At 54.0% G+C, this 16090-nt stretch overlaps 1 protein-coding gene across 1 annotated transcript in view; it reads left to right on the plus strand.

Moving 5' to 3' along the window:
* KMT2B (lysine (K)-specific methyltransferase 2B) overlaps positions 1-15942 on the plus strand; it is a gene marked incomplete at its 5' end in the record, with an annotated part of 18640 nt that extends 2698 nt beyond the window's left edge. The window contains 33 exons of the mRNA XM_006765054.2: positions 38-188; positions 466-745; positions 909-964; positions 1213-1491; positions 1806-1900; positions 2174-2272; positions 2410-2523; positions 2664-2810; positions 2909-3004; positions 3417-3534; positions 4056-4169; positions 4333-4517; positions 4593-4682; positions 4775-4879; positions 5013-5086; positions 5860-5975; positions 6065-6156; positions 6236-6373; positions 7081-7239; positions 7468-7588; positions 7665-7743; positions 7841-8001; positions 9044-9271; positions 9354-10644; positions 10738-10815; positions 10893-10996; positions 13353-13490; positions 13576-13650; positions 13754-13931; positions 14228-14335; positions 14956-15039; positions 15156-15285; positions 15371-15942. Coding sequence (XP_006765117.1) covers positions 38-188; positions 466-745; positions 909-964; positions 1213-1491; positions 1806-1900; positions 2174-2272; positions 2410-2523; positions 2664-2810; positions 2909-3004; positions 3417-3534; positions 4056-4169; positions 4333-4517; positions 4593-4682; positions 4775-4879; positions 5013-5086; positions 5860-5975; positions 6065-6156; positions 6236-6373; positions 7081-7239; positions 7468-7588; positions 7665-7743; positions 7841-8001; positions 9044-9271; positions 9354-10644; positions 10738-10815; positions 10893-10996; positions 13353-13490; positions 13576-13650; positions 13754-13931; positions 14228-14335; positions 14956-15039; positions 15156-15285; positions 15371-15646 — 5559 coding nt within the window. The remainder of the gene's footprint in view (positions 1-37; positions 189-465; positions 746-908; positions 965-1212; positions 1492-1805; positions 1901-2173; positions 2273-2409; positions 2524-2663; positions 2811-2908; positions 3005-3416; positions 3535-4055; positions 4170-4332; positions 4518-4592; positions 4683-4774; positions 4880-5012; positions 5087-5859; positions 5976-6064; positions 6157-6235; positions 6374-7080; positions 7240-7467; positions 7589-7664; positions 7744-7840; positions 8002-9043; positions 9272-9353; positions 10645-10737; positions 10816-10892; positions 10997-13352; positions 13491-13575; positions 13651-13753; positions 13932-14227; positions 14336-14955; positions 15040-15155; positions 15286-15370) is intronic.
* Positions 15943-16090: the final 148 nt, after the last annotated feature.

Below are 16090 nucleotides of genomic sequence, written 5' to 3' on the forward strand. Positions count from 1 at the left end.
GCAACTGCCCATGTATTCCTGGTGTCTCCTCTCCCAGGGCCCCGAGTCCCCTGTGCAAGGCCCCCGCATCAAACACGTCTGCCGTCACGCTGCTGTGGCCCTGGGTCAGGCCCGGGCCATGGTGCCTGAAGACGTCCCCCGCCTCAGTGCTCTCCCTCTCCGCGATCGGCAGGACCTTGCCACAGAGGGTAGGGATGGGTGTCTTGTGGGGAAATTGGACAACCTTGTCAAGTCTGGGAGTGAGCTAATGCACCAAGAGCCTGGGAGAGTGGGATTGAGTTGGGTGCTTAAGGCTAGGTGGCAAGGGGGTTGGAGCACATGCTAGGTCTTAGACAAAGCGGGTTTGGGGACATGTGGGACCTGAGCACTGCAAAAGTAGCCTGAGGGCCAGTTGAATGAGATTTGAGGGAGGTGAAGTAGAAGGCCTGGTGGCTTTGTAGCTCCATCCCCTCTCCACTTTTCTAGATACATCATCAGCATCTGAGACTGAGAGTGTCCCATCACGGTCACAGCAGGGAAAGGTGGATTCAGCAGGGCCGGGGGGGGACTCAGAGCCTGCAGGGTCAGGAGGACCCTTGGCCCATACACCTCAGCGCTCACTGCCCTCCCATCATGGCAAGAAGATGCGGATGGCACGGTGTGGACACTGTCGGGGCTGCCTGCGTGTGCAGGACTGTGGCTCCTGTGTCAACTGCCTGGACAAGCCCAAGTTTGGTGGCCCTAACACCAAGAAGCAGTGCTGTGTGTGAGTAGCTGGGATTCAGCCTCCATTCCCACCCATGGCTGTGTATCACCAAGGCCCCCTGCCCCACCAGAGCAGTGGGATTGGCATCCTTGTGGAGAGCTTCCTCTCTTCCCCCCCAGACCACCAGTCCCCTACCCTGGTGACGTGCTGCTCCCCTCCCCAGATACCGGAAGTGCGACAAGATAGAGGCTCGGAAGATGGAGCGGCTGGCTAAGAAAGGTAACAAGTTTTGAGGAGCATTTCTTTACACAACCTTATTTAGACTTGTTGTATGGAGGAAACCATGTTTTCTTTGCTCTTCTCCCCTTACCTTTGCAGTCCACCACCTTTGTCTTTTTTTCCATCATGTGCTTTTGTACCTCTCCTGTGCTTGTTCTCTTCTGCCCCACTTGTTTCTGGCTTTTCTCATCCAAATGTCCCATGTTCCTGGCTGAAGTCAGATCCTACTAAGTCCCCTGTTCCCACAGGCCGGACGATAGTGAAGACGCTGTTGCCCTGGGATTCCGATGAATCTCCTGAGGCCTCCCCTGGTCCTCCAGGCCCACGCCGGGGGGCGGGAGCTGGGGGGCCCCGGGAGGAGGTGGTGGCCCCGCCAGGGCCCGAGGAGCAGGACTCCCTCCTACTGCAGCGCAAGTCAGCCAGGCGCTGCGTCAAACAGCGACCCTCCTATGATATCTTCGAGGACTCGGATGACTCAGAGCCCGGGGGTCCCCCTGCTCCCCGGCGTCGGACTCCCCGAGAGAATGGTGCGAATTGTTTGTTGCTTCCTCTATTGGTCAGTCCTATGTCTTTTTCTTGGAAGTGATGGGGCTCTGACCCCAGGGTTCTCTCTGTGTGATAGAAAGAAGAGCTGAGTGCAGAGAAGGGGGTAGTCTGAGGTGGATGGGGAATTGGCATGTTAAGTGTTCAGTAGCTTATTGAGCAAGGCTTAAGGATCATCCTAACATACCTTGGTGGTTTAAAGAAGGCCCTGGGGATCCAGGTTACATTTGGGGGTTGTAAAAGAAGGACAGTGTGGCAGGCAAGCGAGGGAAACTCACTGCTCATCTGTCCTGCCTAGAGCTACCAGTGCCAGAACCTGAGGAGCAGAGCCGGCCCCGCAAACCCACCCTGCAGCCTGTGTTGCAGCTCAAGGCCCGAAGGCGCCTAGACAAGGTTAGCACGGCCCCGCTCCAAGAACCCTGAGCCCCGTGGAAGGCATGGCTCCCTCCTTTCAGGAGTTTCCTGGCAAGTCAGGCTAACGGGCTCACCTTAGTGCCGTGGTGTGTCCACACTGGAAAACAGGCCCTGATGGATGAGACAGCCTGTCCTGGAAAACAGAGGATGTGGTCAAAAGACAGGGTCTGAAAGGCCGGGAGAGAGGGCAGCAAGGAGAGAAGCTTGTGAAGATGGGGTAGGCTGCCTTCTGACCGTCGCCTCCCTCCCTAGGACGCTCTGGCCCCTGGTCCCTTTGCTTCTTTTCCCAATGGCTGGACTGGAAAACAGAAATCTCCTGACGGCGTGCACCGGGTCCGTGTGGATTTTAAGGTAGGGCTTTGAGGGGACGATGGCAAGGACTGTGGTTGGAAGAAAGTTATTGTGTCTGAGAAGCCTGTGCTTTACGATGGATAGATCTGACTTGCGTTCCTGACTGCTCTCTGATCCTGTGTCCTCTCTTCCCTCAGGAGGATTGCGACCTGGAGAATGTGTGGCTGATGGGAGGACTGAGTGTGCTTACCTCTGTGCCAGGAGGGCCACCTATGGTGTGCTTGCTGTGTGCCAGCAAAGGCCTGCATGAGGTTGGTTCCTCGCCTTTTTTCACAACCCCTCACGTCTCCGTTAGCCCTTATTGTCTGATTTTTTCTTGGCCTCTCTCAGCAGGGTCTCAGGCCCTTACCTCACTGTGCTCATCGTTCACTCTTCACTCTCCCACCCCCAGTTGGTGTTCTGCCAAGTCTGCTGTGACCCTTTCCACCCATTCTGCCTGGAAGAAGCTGAGCGGCCCCTGCCCCAACATCATGACACCTGGTGCTGCCGCCGCTGCAAGTTCTGCCACGTCTGTGGGCGCAAAGGCCGGGGATCCAAGGTTTAGGCACTGGAGCCATGGGGGGATGGAGGAATGGAGGAGAGGGGTATCCCTATGCCAGTAGGTCCTGCCATTGCTGTCTCTCCAATATCCAACAGCACCTCCTGGAGTGTGAGCGCTGCCGCCATGCTTACCACCCAGCCTGCCTGGGGCCCAGCTACCCAACCCGGGCCACACGCAAAAGGCGCCACTGGGTGAGAGAGGAGGCCCACACCCCTTGCTTTGGAGTTCTAATTAATGCTCCCCCCCTGCCACTGCAGGCCGGGACTCTTGAGGAGGAGAAGGTTGGAGGTTTTTTTGAGAGTTTGATAAACATAACATTTCTTCAGGAATTTCACATAGATAAGAAATTAGATGTACTATTTTTCAGGGGTTCATGGATTCCACAATCCCAGGCTCAGAATCTCCTGCTCTAGCCTAACCTCCACTCCTTCCAGTTTTCCCCTCACCAGTCTCCCTGCTTCATTTCTCTCCTGTTCTCCTTCTCTTACCCGTCCTTCCTTATCTATCTCCTGCCTACCGTCCACTTCTCTTTGCTCATCCTCCCCTTGCACTGCTCTAAGCCAGATATCTGGCTCTGCCCCTAATATTGCCCTGCTTCTCCAGATCTGCTCAGCCTGTGTGCGCTGTAAAAGCTGTGGGGCAACTCCAGGCAAGAACTGGGACGTCGAGTGGTCTGGAGATTACAGCCTCTGCCCCAGGTGCACCCAGCTCTATGAGAAAGGTGGGGACTTGGCAGGGGTCCTGGGCCCTGGGTCCTGGGGGTCCACCGGGGAGTGGGCCAGGCTCCTGCATAGGCAGTTAGAACAGATGCTCCTTTCTAGTTGCTTTCCACCCTCTTTTCGCCATGGACTCTTTCCTTCTGTTTAGGATACTCTTCAATAGAGGCTCTTCCAGTACATATAACAGGGACATAGCCTCTCTGAGGTCAATGGAAGTGGAGGGCCTGGGAACCAACTCTCATGGTGGTCCCTGAGATGCTTCCCAGAACCTCAAGTTTCCACTGAGCACTTTGAAAACCTGCACATTCCTCATTTATTCAGGCATCATGTTAAGCAAGGCCCTATTCCTTATGAAGCATTGGGGCTGCAGGGCTAGAAGAGAGGTTTTATCCTCAGCCAGGTTTTTGGGAATGGCAGGGACCCAGGATGGAGCATAATGGAGGCAGCCCATGTAGTAGTCTAGGGATGATGCTCCCACCCCTGTGGCAGAAGCTATGACTTGCCCTCTTCCCTCTGCCTTCAGGAAACTACTGCCCAATCTGCACACGCTGCTATGAAGACAACGACTACGAGAGCAAGATGATGCAGTGTGCACAGTGTGACCACTGGGTACATGCTAAGTGTGAGGGGCTCTCAGGTGAGTTGGGGGGACTACCAGGGGTGTGACCTTAACCCTGTGGGGATCCCTGTCCTGTCTTCACCACAGGCCCTCAGAGGAGAGGTGGGCTAAATGTCTTTAGTGAACTAGGGGCTGCTAAGAGCCCCAAAACATTTTCTCTTTCTCACCCGGGCTGTTCTAGATGAAGACTATGAGATCCTTTCGGGGCTGCCAGACTCAGTGTTGTACACCTGTGGACCGTGTGCTGGGGCCACGCACCCCCGCTGGCGAGAGGCCCTGAGTGGAGCCTTGCAGGGTGGCTTGCGACAGGTGCTCCAGGGCCTATTGAGCTCCAAGATGGCAGTCCCACTGCTGCTGTGCACCCAGGTCTGGAGGGCTCAGGTGGTAGGACTGGGTGGGGCCAGGCCTAGCACCAGCCCTGCCGACATCCCCTCTTTGCAGTGTGGGCAAGATGGAAAGCAGCTGCACCCTGGGCCCTGCAATCTGCAAGCTGTGAGTCAGCGCTTTGAGGAAGGCCACTACAAGTCTGTGGTGAGTGGGACACTGAGAGAAACAAGTGGATGCCAGAAGGAGAGAGGGCTGGGGTTGGGCAGGGGCTTGGATCCTGACAAGCCCCCTTACAGCACAGCTTCATGGAGGATGTGGTGAGCATCCTGATGGGGCACTCAGAAGAAGGAGAGCCCTCAGAGCATCGGGCTGGAGGCCAGATGAAGGGGCTCCTATTGAAGGTGAGCTCTTGGGGGATCTTTATAGGGTGGCTTCAGTGGTAGTGGGGAGGAGAGAGTGGGTCTTTCACAGATCCTTACCCTGCTGACTCTCCTGGGGAAGCCAGTTCTTCTCATCCTGTTACCCACTCCCCAGCTGCTAGAGTCTACGTTCGGCTGGTTCGACGCCCACGACCCCAAGTACTGGCGACGGAGTACCCGGCTGCCAAAGTGAGCAAGGCTGGGTGGCAGGAGGGGAATCAGGGAGTGAGTGCAAAGGCCAAGGGCACCTGAGGGGATAAGGAGCAGAGTTCGGATCTGGAGGATGGTAGGGCTAGAATGACAGTCCCTAGTGGTTGTAGACTAGCAAAGATTCAGACTGGAGTTGGCTCTCAGTTTCTACTCTGTACAAGGCACTGTTGAGGACAGCAGTGGGTGAACTGTGTTTGGGGGGTTGGGTAGGCACTGATGACCTAGACCAGCCGTGGGCAAACTACGGCCCACGGGCCGAATCCAGCCCGTTTGAAATGAATAAAACTATTGAAAAAAAAGACCATACCCTTTTATGTAATGATGTTTACTTTGAATTTATATTAATTCACACAAACACTCCATCCATGCTTTTGTTCTGGCCCTCCGGTCCAGTTTAAGAATCCATTGTGGCCCTCGAGTCAAAAAGTTTGCCCGCCCCTGACCTAGACAGTCTAGGATCCTGATGAGGAAGCCCAAGGGAGGTGCCTACTGGAGCTTAGGGCCTAAGACTTCCTAGAAGTGATGGCGTCTGAGCTGAGATGTGAAGGAAGAGTATTCCAGGCATGAGGAACAATAAGCATTTCATGTGCCAAAGGTGGCATGAGAGGGCCTAGCTTGTTTGGGAGACTGAGAGAAATGCTACATGGTGAGAGGACCAAGGGCGTCATGGCATGTTTAGGCTGAGGTTTTGGGTGGGTCTAGTCCAGCCATCCTTGTTAGACATGTCAGATGCTGACCCAGCCTATCCACAGTGGAGTCCTTCCCAATGCTGTGTTGCCCCCATCCTTGGACCATGTCTACGCTCAGTGGAGGCAGCAGGAACCAGAGATGCCAGAATCAGGGCAGCCTCCAGGGGACCCCTCAGCAGGTACTGGGAAGTGGGAGCTGGAAACTAGAGCCTCTGAGTTGGTAATCTGGGTCCTGATTCTTAGACTTCCCTTCCCACACTCCTTCCAGGTTTCCAGGGCAAGGATCCAGTTGCCTTTTCGCACCTGGAGGACCCTCGTCAGTGTGCACTCTGCCTCAAGTATGGTGATGCGGATTCTAAGGTGAGGGCTACTGCGTGAAGTCCCAGGCTGTGGGGCCTGGTCCCTGGGGCCTCTCCTCACATCACTCCTTTGCCCTCAGGAGGCGGGGCGGCTCCTGTACATCGGGCAGAATGAATGGACACACGTTAACTGTGCCATTTGGTCAGCTGAAGTATTTGAGGAAAATGATGGTTCCCTCAAGAATGTGCACGCTGCTGTGGCTCGAGGGAGGCAGATGGTGAGGGCACGGGCCTGGAGAGGTGGGCAGCCTTTGGGGTCTTGGGGGCCCCTCCTTCAATGGAGACAGCTCTTGTTCCACAGTCTACCACAGTATGTCCTTTCACTGCTGGCCCTACATACCTTTTTTTTGTTGTCCCAGGACTCTGGTGCAGGAGACATAGTGGCTTTTCCCCCCCCTTTTTGAGCCCTCTGGCCTGGGAGACTAATGGTTAAAAGACCTCCATTTGATCCTGTCCTGGATGCTTTCCATACAGTTTGGCACTTACCTCTTACTACATCCCTGTGAAGTGAGGTGTTGCCTTTGTTAGAATCTCCCTCACCAGTGTGGGACCTGTGGAATGCTCAAGTTCACTGTCAGAAAATGGGATGATAGAGGTACCTACCACAGGGGGCAGGTTGAGGATTAAGTGAAATAATACAGGTTCTACATTAGAGTCATGTGAGAAAGATTGTAAGTGCCACTCAGCAAGTATTAGCTGCTGTTATTTTTCTTTCCACTGTAACACTGTGCTTCAAAAAAGTCTGAAGTAGCTTGATACGAACTTGACCCTGGATGCCACTGGGTGAGAGGTTATGTTTGGTGAGTGCCCTTTGTGAAGTGCTAGGCTAGGCAGCCCAAGCAGAATCTCAAGGACAGTGATGCTGAGTGTCAGGCCCTGGCCCAGGTCACTGGCTTCTCCCCTCAGCAGCCCCTTCCACCTGCAGCGCTGTGAGCTCTGCCTAAAGCCTGGAGCAACGGTGGGCTGCTGCCTTTCCTCCTGCCTCAGCAACTTTCACTTCATGTGTGCTCGGGCCAGCTACTGCATCTTCCAGGATGACAAGAAAGTTTTCTGTCAGAAACACACAGATCTGCTAGATGGCAAGGTGGGCCATTACTATGGGGGAGATAGCTCCCACTGCTCTCTTTCCCCTTCCACTTAGGGATCTCCTATCATAGCCTCTTAGGCTTGACCCTGCTGCCTCAGTGTCTCCTTGTTCTCCTGAGCCCTTAAGCCAAGCCACCTGCCCACAAGTCCCTACCCACAGAGCCTTTCCTTCCATCCCTCTCATACCCTACCAATCCAGCAATCCCCTTTGCCACCCACTTCCCAGGAGATCGTAACCCCCGATGGGTTTGATGTTCTTCGCCGAGTCTATGTAGACTTTGAGGGCATCAACTTCAAGCGAAAGTTCTTGACAGGGCTCGAGCCTGATGCCATCAATGTGCTCATTGGTAAGCCGCTTGCTGTCTACCGTGTTCTTCCTGACCCTTCCTAGGCCCACCCTCCTGAACTCTCCTCTGCCCTTAGGCTCCATTCGAATTGACTCCTTGGGTACTCTGTCTGATCTCTCGGACTGCGAGGGACGTCTCTTCCCCATTGGCTACCAGTGAGCAGCCCGGGGAATTGGTGGGGTTCGGGACTCCAGGACTAGATCTCATTTCCCAAGTTGTCCTGACCTTATGTCCCACATGCCCACCCTACAGATGCTCCCGTCTGTATTGGAGCACAGTGGATGCTCGGCGGCGCTGCTGGTATCGGTGCCGAATTCTTGAGTATCGGCCATGGGGGCCGAGGGAAGAGCCAGTTCACCTGGAGGCAGCGGAGGAGAACCAGACCATTGTGCACAGCCCCGCCCCTTCCATCGGTATGGCCTTAGAACGACTGCATTTTCTTCCCTGAATGCCACCCTCTCAGTTCTTACTTTCCTCTTCCCTAAAGAAACTCCAGGATGCGTACATTCTTTCCTTCCTTGTAATGGCAGTAACATAACTTAATGGCTGTGCTGCATTATGTGACAGGGCTATATTAAACATTGCACACATTTCACAGAAAGTGAGGGGATGGGAGAGTGTTTAGGGCCACCTGACTCAGGGCTCCATGCTTATGTAATGCTCCCCACAGCTCTGAGGAAAGTACAAGCTCCACTGTACTGCAACTCAAAAGGGTGGTCATTCTCCACAGTAACATAATGGTGGAGCCAGGATTCTAGCCTGATCTGCTTAGTTCCCAATCTGGCACCTTCACAGCCATGTTGGCACTGAGGGATGTAGCTGAGGACTAGATGGCACAGAGCAAAGAATGGGCTTGGAGATTGGTGAAGGGAGAGGCCATTGCGGGCTGAGTGGGAGTAGAAAGATTGGGATTGTGTTTGCAGGTAAGGAGTTTGTTCCAGGTTAGAGTCTGACATGAAATGGAGAGGGGAGGAGGGTGCAGCTGTCTTGGATGGAAATAAGGGAATGTTGGGAGGAGGTGGCAGAGATCAGCTGGCACAGGTTGGGTGGAGCCAAGTATTGGGGAGCCAAAAGCACCAGGATGGAGCAGTGTTTGATGTGGCAGGGATGCACAAAGCAGGTAAGAAAGTGGTAGGACTGGCCTTGCTGGAGAGAGGGCAGTGTCCCTCAGGGCATATAGGGCCTGAATCAAAGCAGTAGGTGGCCAGGAAGTGGGGAGATGGCAAAGGATGGCTGAGGAAGGGTCACAAAGCACCCCCAGGTGTGTGTGGAGGTTTTGCAGAAGCCATGCAGGGGTTTGGGGCCTGGCTGATGACTGGGACCAGTGACCGTTGTGACTGGGTCAGGGGCAAGGGCGGAGAAGATGCATTTGGCTTAAAAGAAGGGAGGGCACGTGAAAAAAGGCTTTGATAAAGAGTCCTAGCCACCCCTGATGCCATTTTATTGCCTCTTTAGAGCCCCCAGATCATGTCAACCCCCCACCAAATACAGAGGTCCTTATCCCTGGAGCTCCTGAGCACCACTCACCTATTCAGAACCTGGACCCCACTCTGCGGCCAGATCCAAGCAGCGCCCCTCCTCCAGCCCCCCGCTCTTTTTCTGGGGCTCGTATCAAAGTGCCCAACTATTCACCATCCCGGAGGCCCTTGGGGGGTGTCTCCTTTGGACCCCTACCCTCCCCTGGTGAGTACTTGGGAGTATTCAGGGGAGGGAAGGGGCAGGTGAGGCAGGAGCACCTGGCTGACAATGACCCTTCCCCCCACAGGAAGTCCATCTTCTCTGGCCCACCACATCCCTACAGTGGGAGACCTGGACTTTCCAGCTCCCCCCAGACGCTCCCGTCGTCCCAGCCCCCTGGCCCCCAGGCTACCACTGTCACGGCGGGCCTCCCCCCCTCTCAGAACCTCTCCTCAGCTCAGGGTGCCCCCTCCTACCTCATCCCTTAGAGCCTGTACACCTACCTCAGGGGAGCTGGCTCCCCCTGGCCCGGCCACATCCCCACTTCCCCCTGAAGACCTGGGCCCAGACTTTGAGGACATGGAGGTGGTGTCAGGACTGAGTGCTGCTGACCTGGACTTTGCTGAGAGCCTGCTGGGGACCGAGCCCTTTCAGGAAGAGATTGTGGCTGCAGGGGCAGTGGGGAGCAGCCATGGGGGCGCAGGAGACAGCTCAGAGGAGGAGGCCAGCCCTATCCCCCATTACATCCACTTTCCAGTGACTGTTGTGTCTGGCCCTCCCTTGCCCCCTGGCACTCTCTCTGGAGCCCCTCGCATCGAACAGCTGGACGGAGTGGATGATGGCACAGACAGCGAGGCTGAGGCAGTCCAGCAGCCTCGGGGCCATGAGACTCCTTCAGGGCCAGGAGCAGGCCGGGCTGGGGTTATTGGGGCTGCAGGGGACAGGGTCCGACCTCCTGAGGACTTGCCATCAGAAATTGTGGATTTTGTGTTGAAGAACTTAGGGGGGCCTGGGGAGGGGGTTACTGGGCCCAGAGAGGAGCCACTCCCCCCAGCACCTCCACTGGCCAATGGTAGCCAACCCCCCCAGGGCCTGCCCCCTAGCCCTGCTGACACCACTCGGACGTTTGCCTGGCTCCCTGGGGCTCCAGGGGTTCGAGTATTGAGCCTGGGCCCTGCCCCAGAGCCCCCCAAACCTGCCACATCCAAAATCATCCTTGTCAACAAGTTGGGGCAAGTGTTTGTGAAGATGGCTGGGGAGAGTGAACCCGTCTCACCTGCAGTGAAGCAGCTGCCTCTTCCCCCTCCCATTACCCCCACAGCCCCCACTTCCTGGACTCTGCCCTCAGGACCTCTGCTGGGTGTGTTGCCAGTGGTGGGGGTGGTCCGCCCTACCCCTCCTCCCCCCCCCCCTCCACTGACATTGGTGTTGAGCAGTGGGCCCTCCAGCCCGCCCCGCCAGGCCATCCGTGTCAAAAGGGTGTCCACCTTCTCTGGCCGTTCCCCACCAGCACCTCCCCCGAGCAAGACTCCCCGGATGGAGGAAGATGGAGAGGCCTTGGAGGACCCCCCCCAGGGTCCAGGGCTTAGTGGCAGTGGGTGAGTGAGTACACTGAGGTTGTGGAGGCGGGCAGGGGAGTTGGCAAGAGAAGGCAGCTCAGGCTTCTTGTGGTCTACCCCACTCCCTACCAGGTTTAGCCGAGTGAGGATGAAAACGCCTACTGTGCGTGGAGTTCTCAACCTGGATGATCCTGGGGAGGAAAATCTGAGGTGAGTGGCCAGATCCTTTTCCCTGGAAGCTCTGGGATCTCTGTCCCTTCCCTCTTCTGACAGGTCTCTCCTCACAGGCCCCTCCAGGACCAGTCCCCTCTGCTACCTCTTGCAGAAGGTGGTACTCCCCAAGTTCCCGATGGTCTCCCTGACCTTGAATCCCAGTGGCACCACTACTCAGGTAGGGCCAACCTTTTCTTCTCACTGCCTTCTTCCCTGTACTTGCTCAGCTGAATGACTGACAGGTACAGTGAAGAATTGGTACCCTTCAGAAAACATGTGGGAACACATTGTACACCCACCTGGGAACAGGGCTGAAGCTGGGCGTTACAATTATAGAGATACCCTCGAGGAGCTTATGGCCTGTGACAGAAACAGACAGAGATAGGAAGTTTCAGCGTGATGTGAAAGGGTCTCTGAAAGCGCCTTGTCCAGCATGTCCAAGAGCCCCAGGGAAGGCTTCAGCGCCTAGTCTGCCAGAGTCAGAGGGTTAGTTACCTGGTAAAACCAAAGATGAAGTTTTGCGGATTATCCAGAGAAGGTGGATCCCACCTAGGACCCAGAGAAGGGGCAAGAACCATAGGAAGAAGATCAAAGGAGTGTGGAGTCCCACAGGCCAGGGAAGGGAGTAGTCAGCAGTCCCAACTGCCACAGAGGACCCTAGGGTTGCAGGGTCTAGGATTGGTATGTACTGTATGGGCCAAAGTCCAGAATCAAAGACGATGGTTAATGAGAAAGTCAAAACAACACCCAGATGCTTTACCAAAAAGCTTAGCAAAAATAAGAGTCTGGGAGGAGGAGGTGGGCCAACAGCTTATAGGGGTTTGTTGTGAGGGCTGAACAGCAAAGCCAAGGATGAAGGCAGAGGTGAGAGGAGGCATGGTGGTCAGGTAGAATAGTAGACCCCTGAGATGGAAGAAAGGTGAAGTTAGGTGTATCTGCAGAGACATCAGTATACAGGATGAGGACACTTGGAATCATTTGGCTGATAATCTCAGTGAAGCCAGAAGAGAAGTATTCTGTAGGTCACGGAGGGCAGAGAGAGCTGTGGGAACCATGAAAGCTGGTAATTAGCAGCCCGAGGTTTGGAATTTCTAGTGGCCCCAGTCCTATTCTGATCTGTGGATTTTGTCATTGTATAGATAGAATACAGCTGCTGAGCATGCAAGTAGGGTGAGGTAGACTGAAACTGCTTAACTGAAAGGCTGCTTATGGGGTCAGAGAGGGCACGAGGATATGGCAGTGACCATGACAAGACAGTCTCGACTGCCCTTAGGGAACATACCACATTTTGGTAGAGGAAGCAGACATATTAGTGCACTGCAGCTTAGAATGAGCACTGTGAGAAAGAAGGCAATGAGTTGTGTTCAAAGCACAGAGTGGAGTGAGGATGGGAGAGGGCTAAGAAGAGGTAGAAGAAGTTGTCAGAGGTAGACCCAGGAGCGCTGAGGCCTAGAGATGATGTGTCACACAACAAGGTTTAGAGTCTTGCGTAGGGCTGGGAGGTCATATGGGCATGTTGGCCCAGAGAAGGGATGTGGAAAAAAGAGCAACCATGTGTGTCCTGCCTCTCTTAAAGTGTGCTCACTTAAACTCTACCCCCACTCCAACCAAATACAGTGGTTGGTCCTCAGTCCACATCCTGCTTCAACCAAGAGCATTCAGTGTGCTGATCCCTCCCCTCTGTGAAGCACTCTCTTTCCTAGCTTCCAGAATCCCATCCCTCTCCTCACCTCCAGTTGTGCCTCCTCATTGCCCCAGCCTGTCAGCTTTGGCACATCCAGGGTGCTCTCATCTAATTTCATGGCCCTAAATCCCATTTCTAATTCTGATAGTCCCCAAGTTGCTATCCACTCCTTGTACCTGCTTGCCATCTCCACCAGCAAGTTGCCAGGAATGTTTTTCTAAGAGGAATCTCAGACTCAACATGTTCCAAACTGAGCTCTCAACCTTTACCAAAACGTGTTTCTCCTCCAGCCTCACTATCACTATCCTTTCAGTTGCTCAGGCTCCAAACCTCAGAGTTTTCCTTGACCACACCTCCCTCCCCCCCCCCCACCCCTTTATCCTGTCTGCTCTGTCTTTAAAATCTTAGCCCATGAGAAATCCTTTAAATAGCTCATAATGTACATGTATTTGATTCTGTATGGTTCTATAAAATAATATGTGTAATATTTATAGCAATATGCTGTATATAAAAATATACTTGTGCAAAATTTAATTCTCCAATATTTTTTATTTTATGTGAGACAAAAGAATGAGGGGTGGGTGTTTATGATAGGTTGGGTTTGAGTAAGCCACAGTATATCCTGCAGAGCCGAAACACTCCAAACTTCCGTGGAACTGCTCATGCAACCAAGAAGTCCTGCAGAAAAGGAACCGCAGACCCTTTAGAAAAAATGTTTGGTCTGTAGGGTTCACTAGGCATTTAGACCCAGAGTCTGTGCTTGTGCCCAGGGAGTGAGGGAGGGCAGTGGGAAGGTTTTGACTCCATGAGTGGTGATCCTTACCTACTCTGATCTGCTACCTGGGACCAGGTGAGGCTTCAAGCTCTGAGGAAGAGCCTCCATTTCCAGAGGATAAAGAAAACCAGGCCCCAAAACGGGCTGGTCCACATCTGCGCTTCGAGATCAGCAGTGAGGATGGGTTCAGCGTGGAGGCAGAGAGCTTGGAGGGTGAGTTAGGATTAATGGTCACAGGAAGGGAGAATGTGCCATAGAATACCATCCTGACTCTGCTGTGGCTCTGCCCTCTCCTCAGGGGCGTGGAGAACTCTGATTGAGAAGGTGCAAGAGGCCCGAGGGCATGCCCGGCTAAGACATCTCTCCTTTAGTGGTAAGTGGGGGATCCACAGGGATGCTGGGGGCTGAGATCACGTCCTGAGAGCAGGATGGGTCACTGACATGACTTGTGCATCCTCACCTTTGATTTCCCTCAGGAATGAGTGGAGCAAGGCTTCTCGGCATCCATCATGATGCTGTCATCTTCCTGGCAGAGCAGCTGCCTGGGGCCCAGCACTGCCAGCACTATAAGTTCCGCTACCACCAGCAGGGAGAAGGCCAGGAGGAGCCACCCCTGAATCCCCATGGGGCAGCCCGTGCCGAGGTCTATCTTCGGTGAGAGGTCTGGGGTGTGATGCCTGGGTTGGGGGAACCGTATGGGCAGTCTTGAGGGTGGGAATTAAGTCTGTACAGATTGGAAACTGAGGCCCGGGAGAAGACACTAGGTCATCCCAGGAATTATTTCTAGGGGTCATATCAGAATGAACCTCATTCATTCCCCTTTTGCTTTGTCTTCAGTAGTAGTTGTATTTCTCTTACTCTGCCAGCAGCAGGTCCAGGCCAAGAATAGGAGAGTAGCATCTCGAAGGAATGGATCTGTACCTCCGTCCTTTTTTCTCTTTTACCTACAGGAAATGCACCTTTGACATGTTCAACTTCCTGGCCTCTCAGCACAGGGTGCTCCCTGAGGGAGCCACCTGTGATGAGGAAGAGGATGAGGTACAGCTCAGGTCAACCAGGTATGGAGGACAGGCCAGGGAGCTGGGGTAGTCTGGAGGGTCTGACAGGGTTACCAGGGGCAAAAGAGATCATTTCGCCCTAACCAGTTTGGCTCAATGGATAGAGCGTCGGCCTGAGTACTGAAGGGTCCCAGGTTCGATTCTGGTCAACGGCATGTACCTTGGTTGCAGGCACATCCCCAGTGTGCAGGAGGGAGTGTGCAGGAGGCAGCTGATCGATGTTTCTCTCTCATCGATGTTTCTAACTCTCCCTCTTCCTTCCTCTCTGTAAAAAATCAATAAAAAATATATTGAAAATAGATGTTTATGGTTAATAAGGTAATTAGTCCATTTATCCTAGTAATGTACTAAGTACTTTACATATATTATCTCATTTAATCCTGGAGGTAACCTGTGAAGTAGGCTTCATCACATGAACCCATTTTTCAAATAAAGAAATGAAATAAATATTAAACAATTTGACTAAGGTCACACAGGAGGCAGGATCGATGTTTCTCTCTCATCGATGTTTCTAACTCTCCCTCTTCCTTCCTCTCTGTAAAAAATCAATAAAATATATTTAAAAAATAAAGAGATCATTTCTGGGTACTAGCCTTTGTGATACTATTGTCCCCCACCAGACGTGCCACCAGCCTGGAGCTTCCCATGGCCATGCGCTTTCGCCACCTCAAAAAGACATCCAAAGAGGCTGTAGGTGTCTACAGGTTAGTGGGGTTGGGGGGAGGATGCCCCTTGGGAGGATGACAGATGTCCTGGTGTGGGGCTGCCCTGGTTTTATTCCCCTGCCCCCTGAGCTCCCCTTGCCCATCCTACCCTGCAGGTCTGCCATCCATGGGCGGGGCCTGTTCTGTAAGCGCAACATCGATGCTGGCGAGATGGTCATCGAGTACTCTGGTATTGTCATTCGCTCCGTGCTGACTGACAAGCGGGAGAAGTTCTACGATGGGAAGGTGGGCTCTGCCAGGTCATGAGATGGGAGAAGCAGGGCCTACTCTGGGAACAGAGCATCTAACTGCCCCTTCCTTGTCCCTGTAGGGTATTGGGTGCTACATGTTCCGCATGGATGACTTTGACGTGGTAGATGCCACAATGCATGGCAATGCCGCCCGCTTCATCAACCACTCCTGTGAGCCCAACTGCTTCTCTCGAGTCATCCACGTGGAGGGCCAGAAGCACATCGTCATCTTTGCCCTGCGCCGCATCCTGCGTGGTGAGGAGCTCACCTATGACTACAAGTTCCCCATTGAGGATGCCAGCAACAAGCTGCCCTGCAACTGTGGCGCCAAGCGCTGCCGTCGGTTCCTTAACTGAAGCTGTGGTTGCCCACATCTCCCGCTGCCATCTTGCCCCTGGTCTGGGGGCTCCCTAGTTCCCCCAGAGCATCTCACCCCCACCCTCATGTCCAGGGTGAATGTGGGCATGCAGGTGGCAAGGGCCCTGCCCCTACCCCTCCAGCCCACTCAGCAATTGCCCCCTTCTTGCCCTGGGGGCCCAGAATGTAGATATTGTACAAAGGTTTCTAAATCCCTTCTTTTCTATGCACTTTTTTATTTAAGAGGTGGGATCCCAGGTGGGAACCTCCCCAATAAAGTCTGTCAATGTTTGGAGAGGTGGTCTTACAGTTTATATGGTGCTGGAGGCATGTAGGAGCTCCCATTTCTCCATGCCCCACAGCTATTCTGAACCAAAGAAGCCCATCAGCCTCAACAGGCAGGTGAGAGGCCACTGTTCAGAATTAGAAGTACATTGTGGGGT

Source organism: Myotis davidii, unplaced genomic scaffold (genome assembly GCF_000327345.1).
Source record: "Myotis davidii unplaced genomic scaffold, ASM32734v1 scaffold681, whole genome shotgun sequence".
In the NCBI taxonomy this organism is placed as follows: Eukaryota; Metazoa; Chordata; class Mammalia; order Chiroptera; family Vespertilionidae; genus Myotis; species Myotis davidii.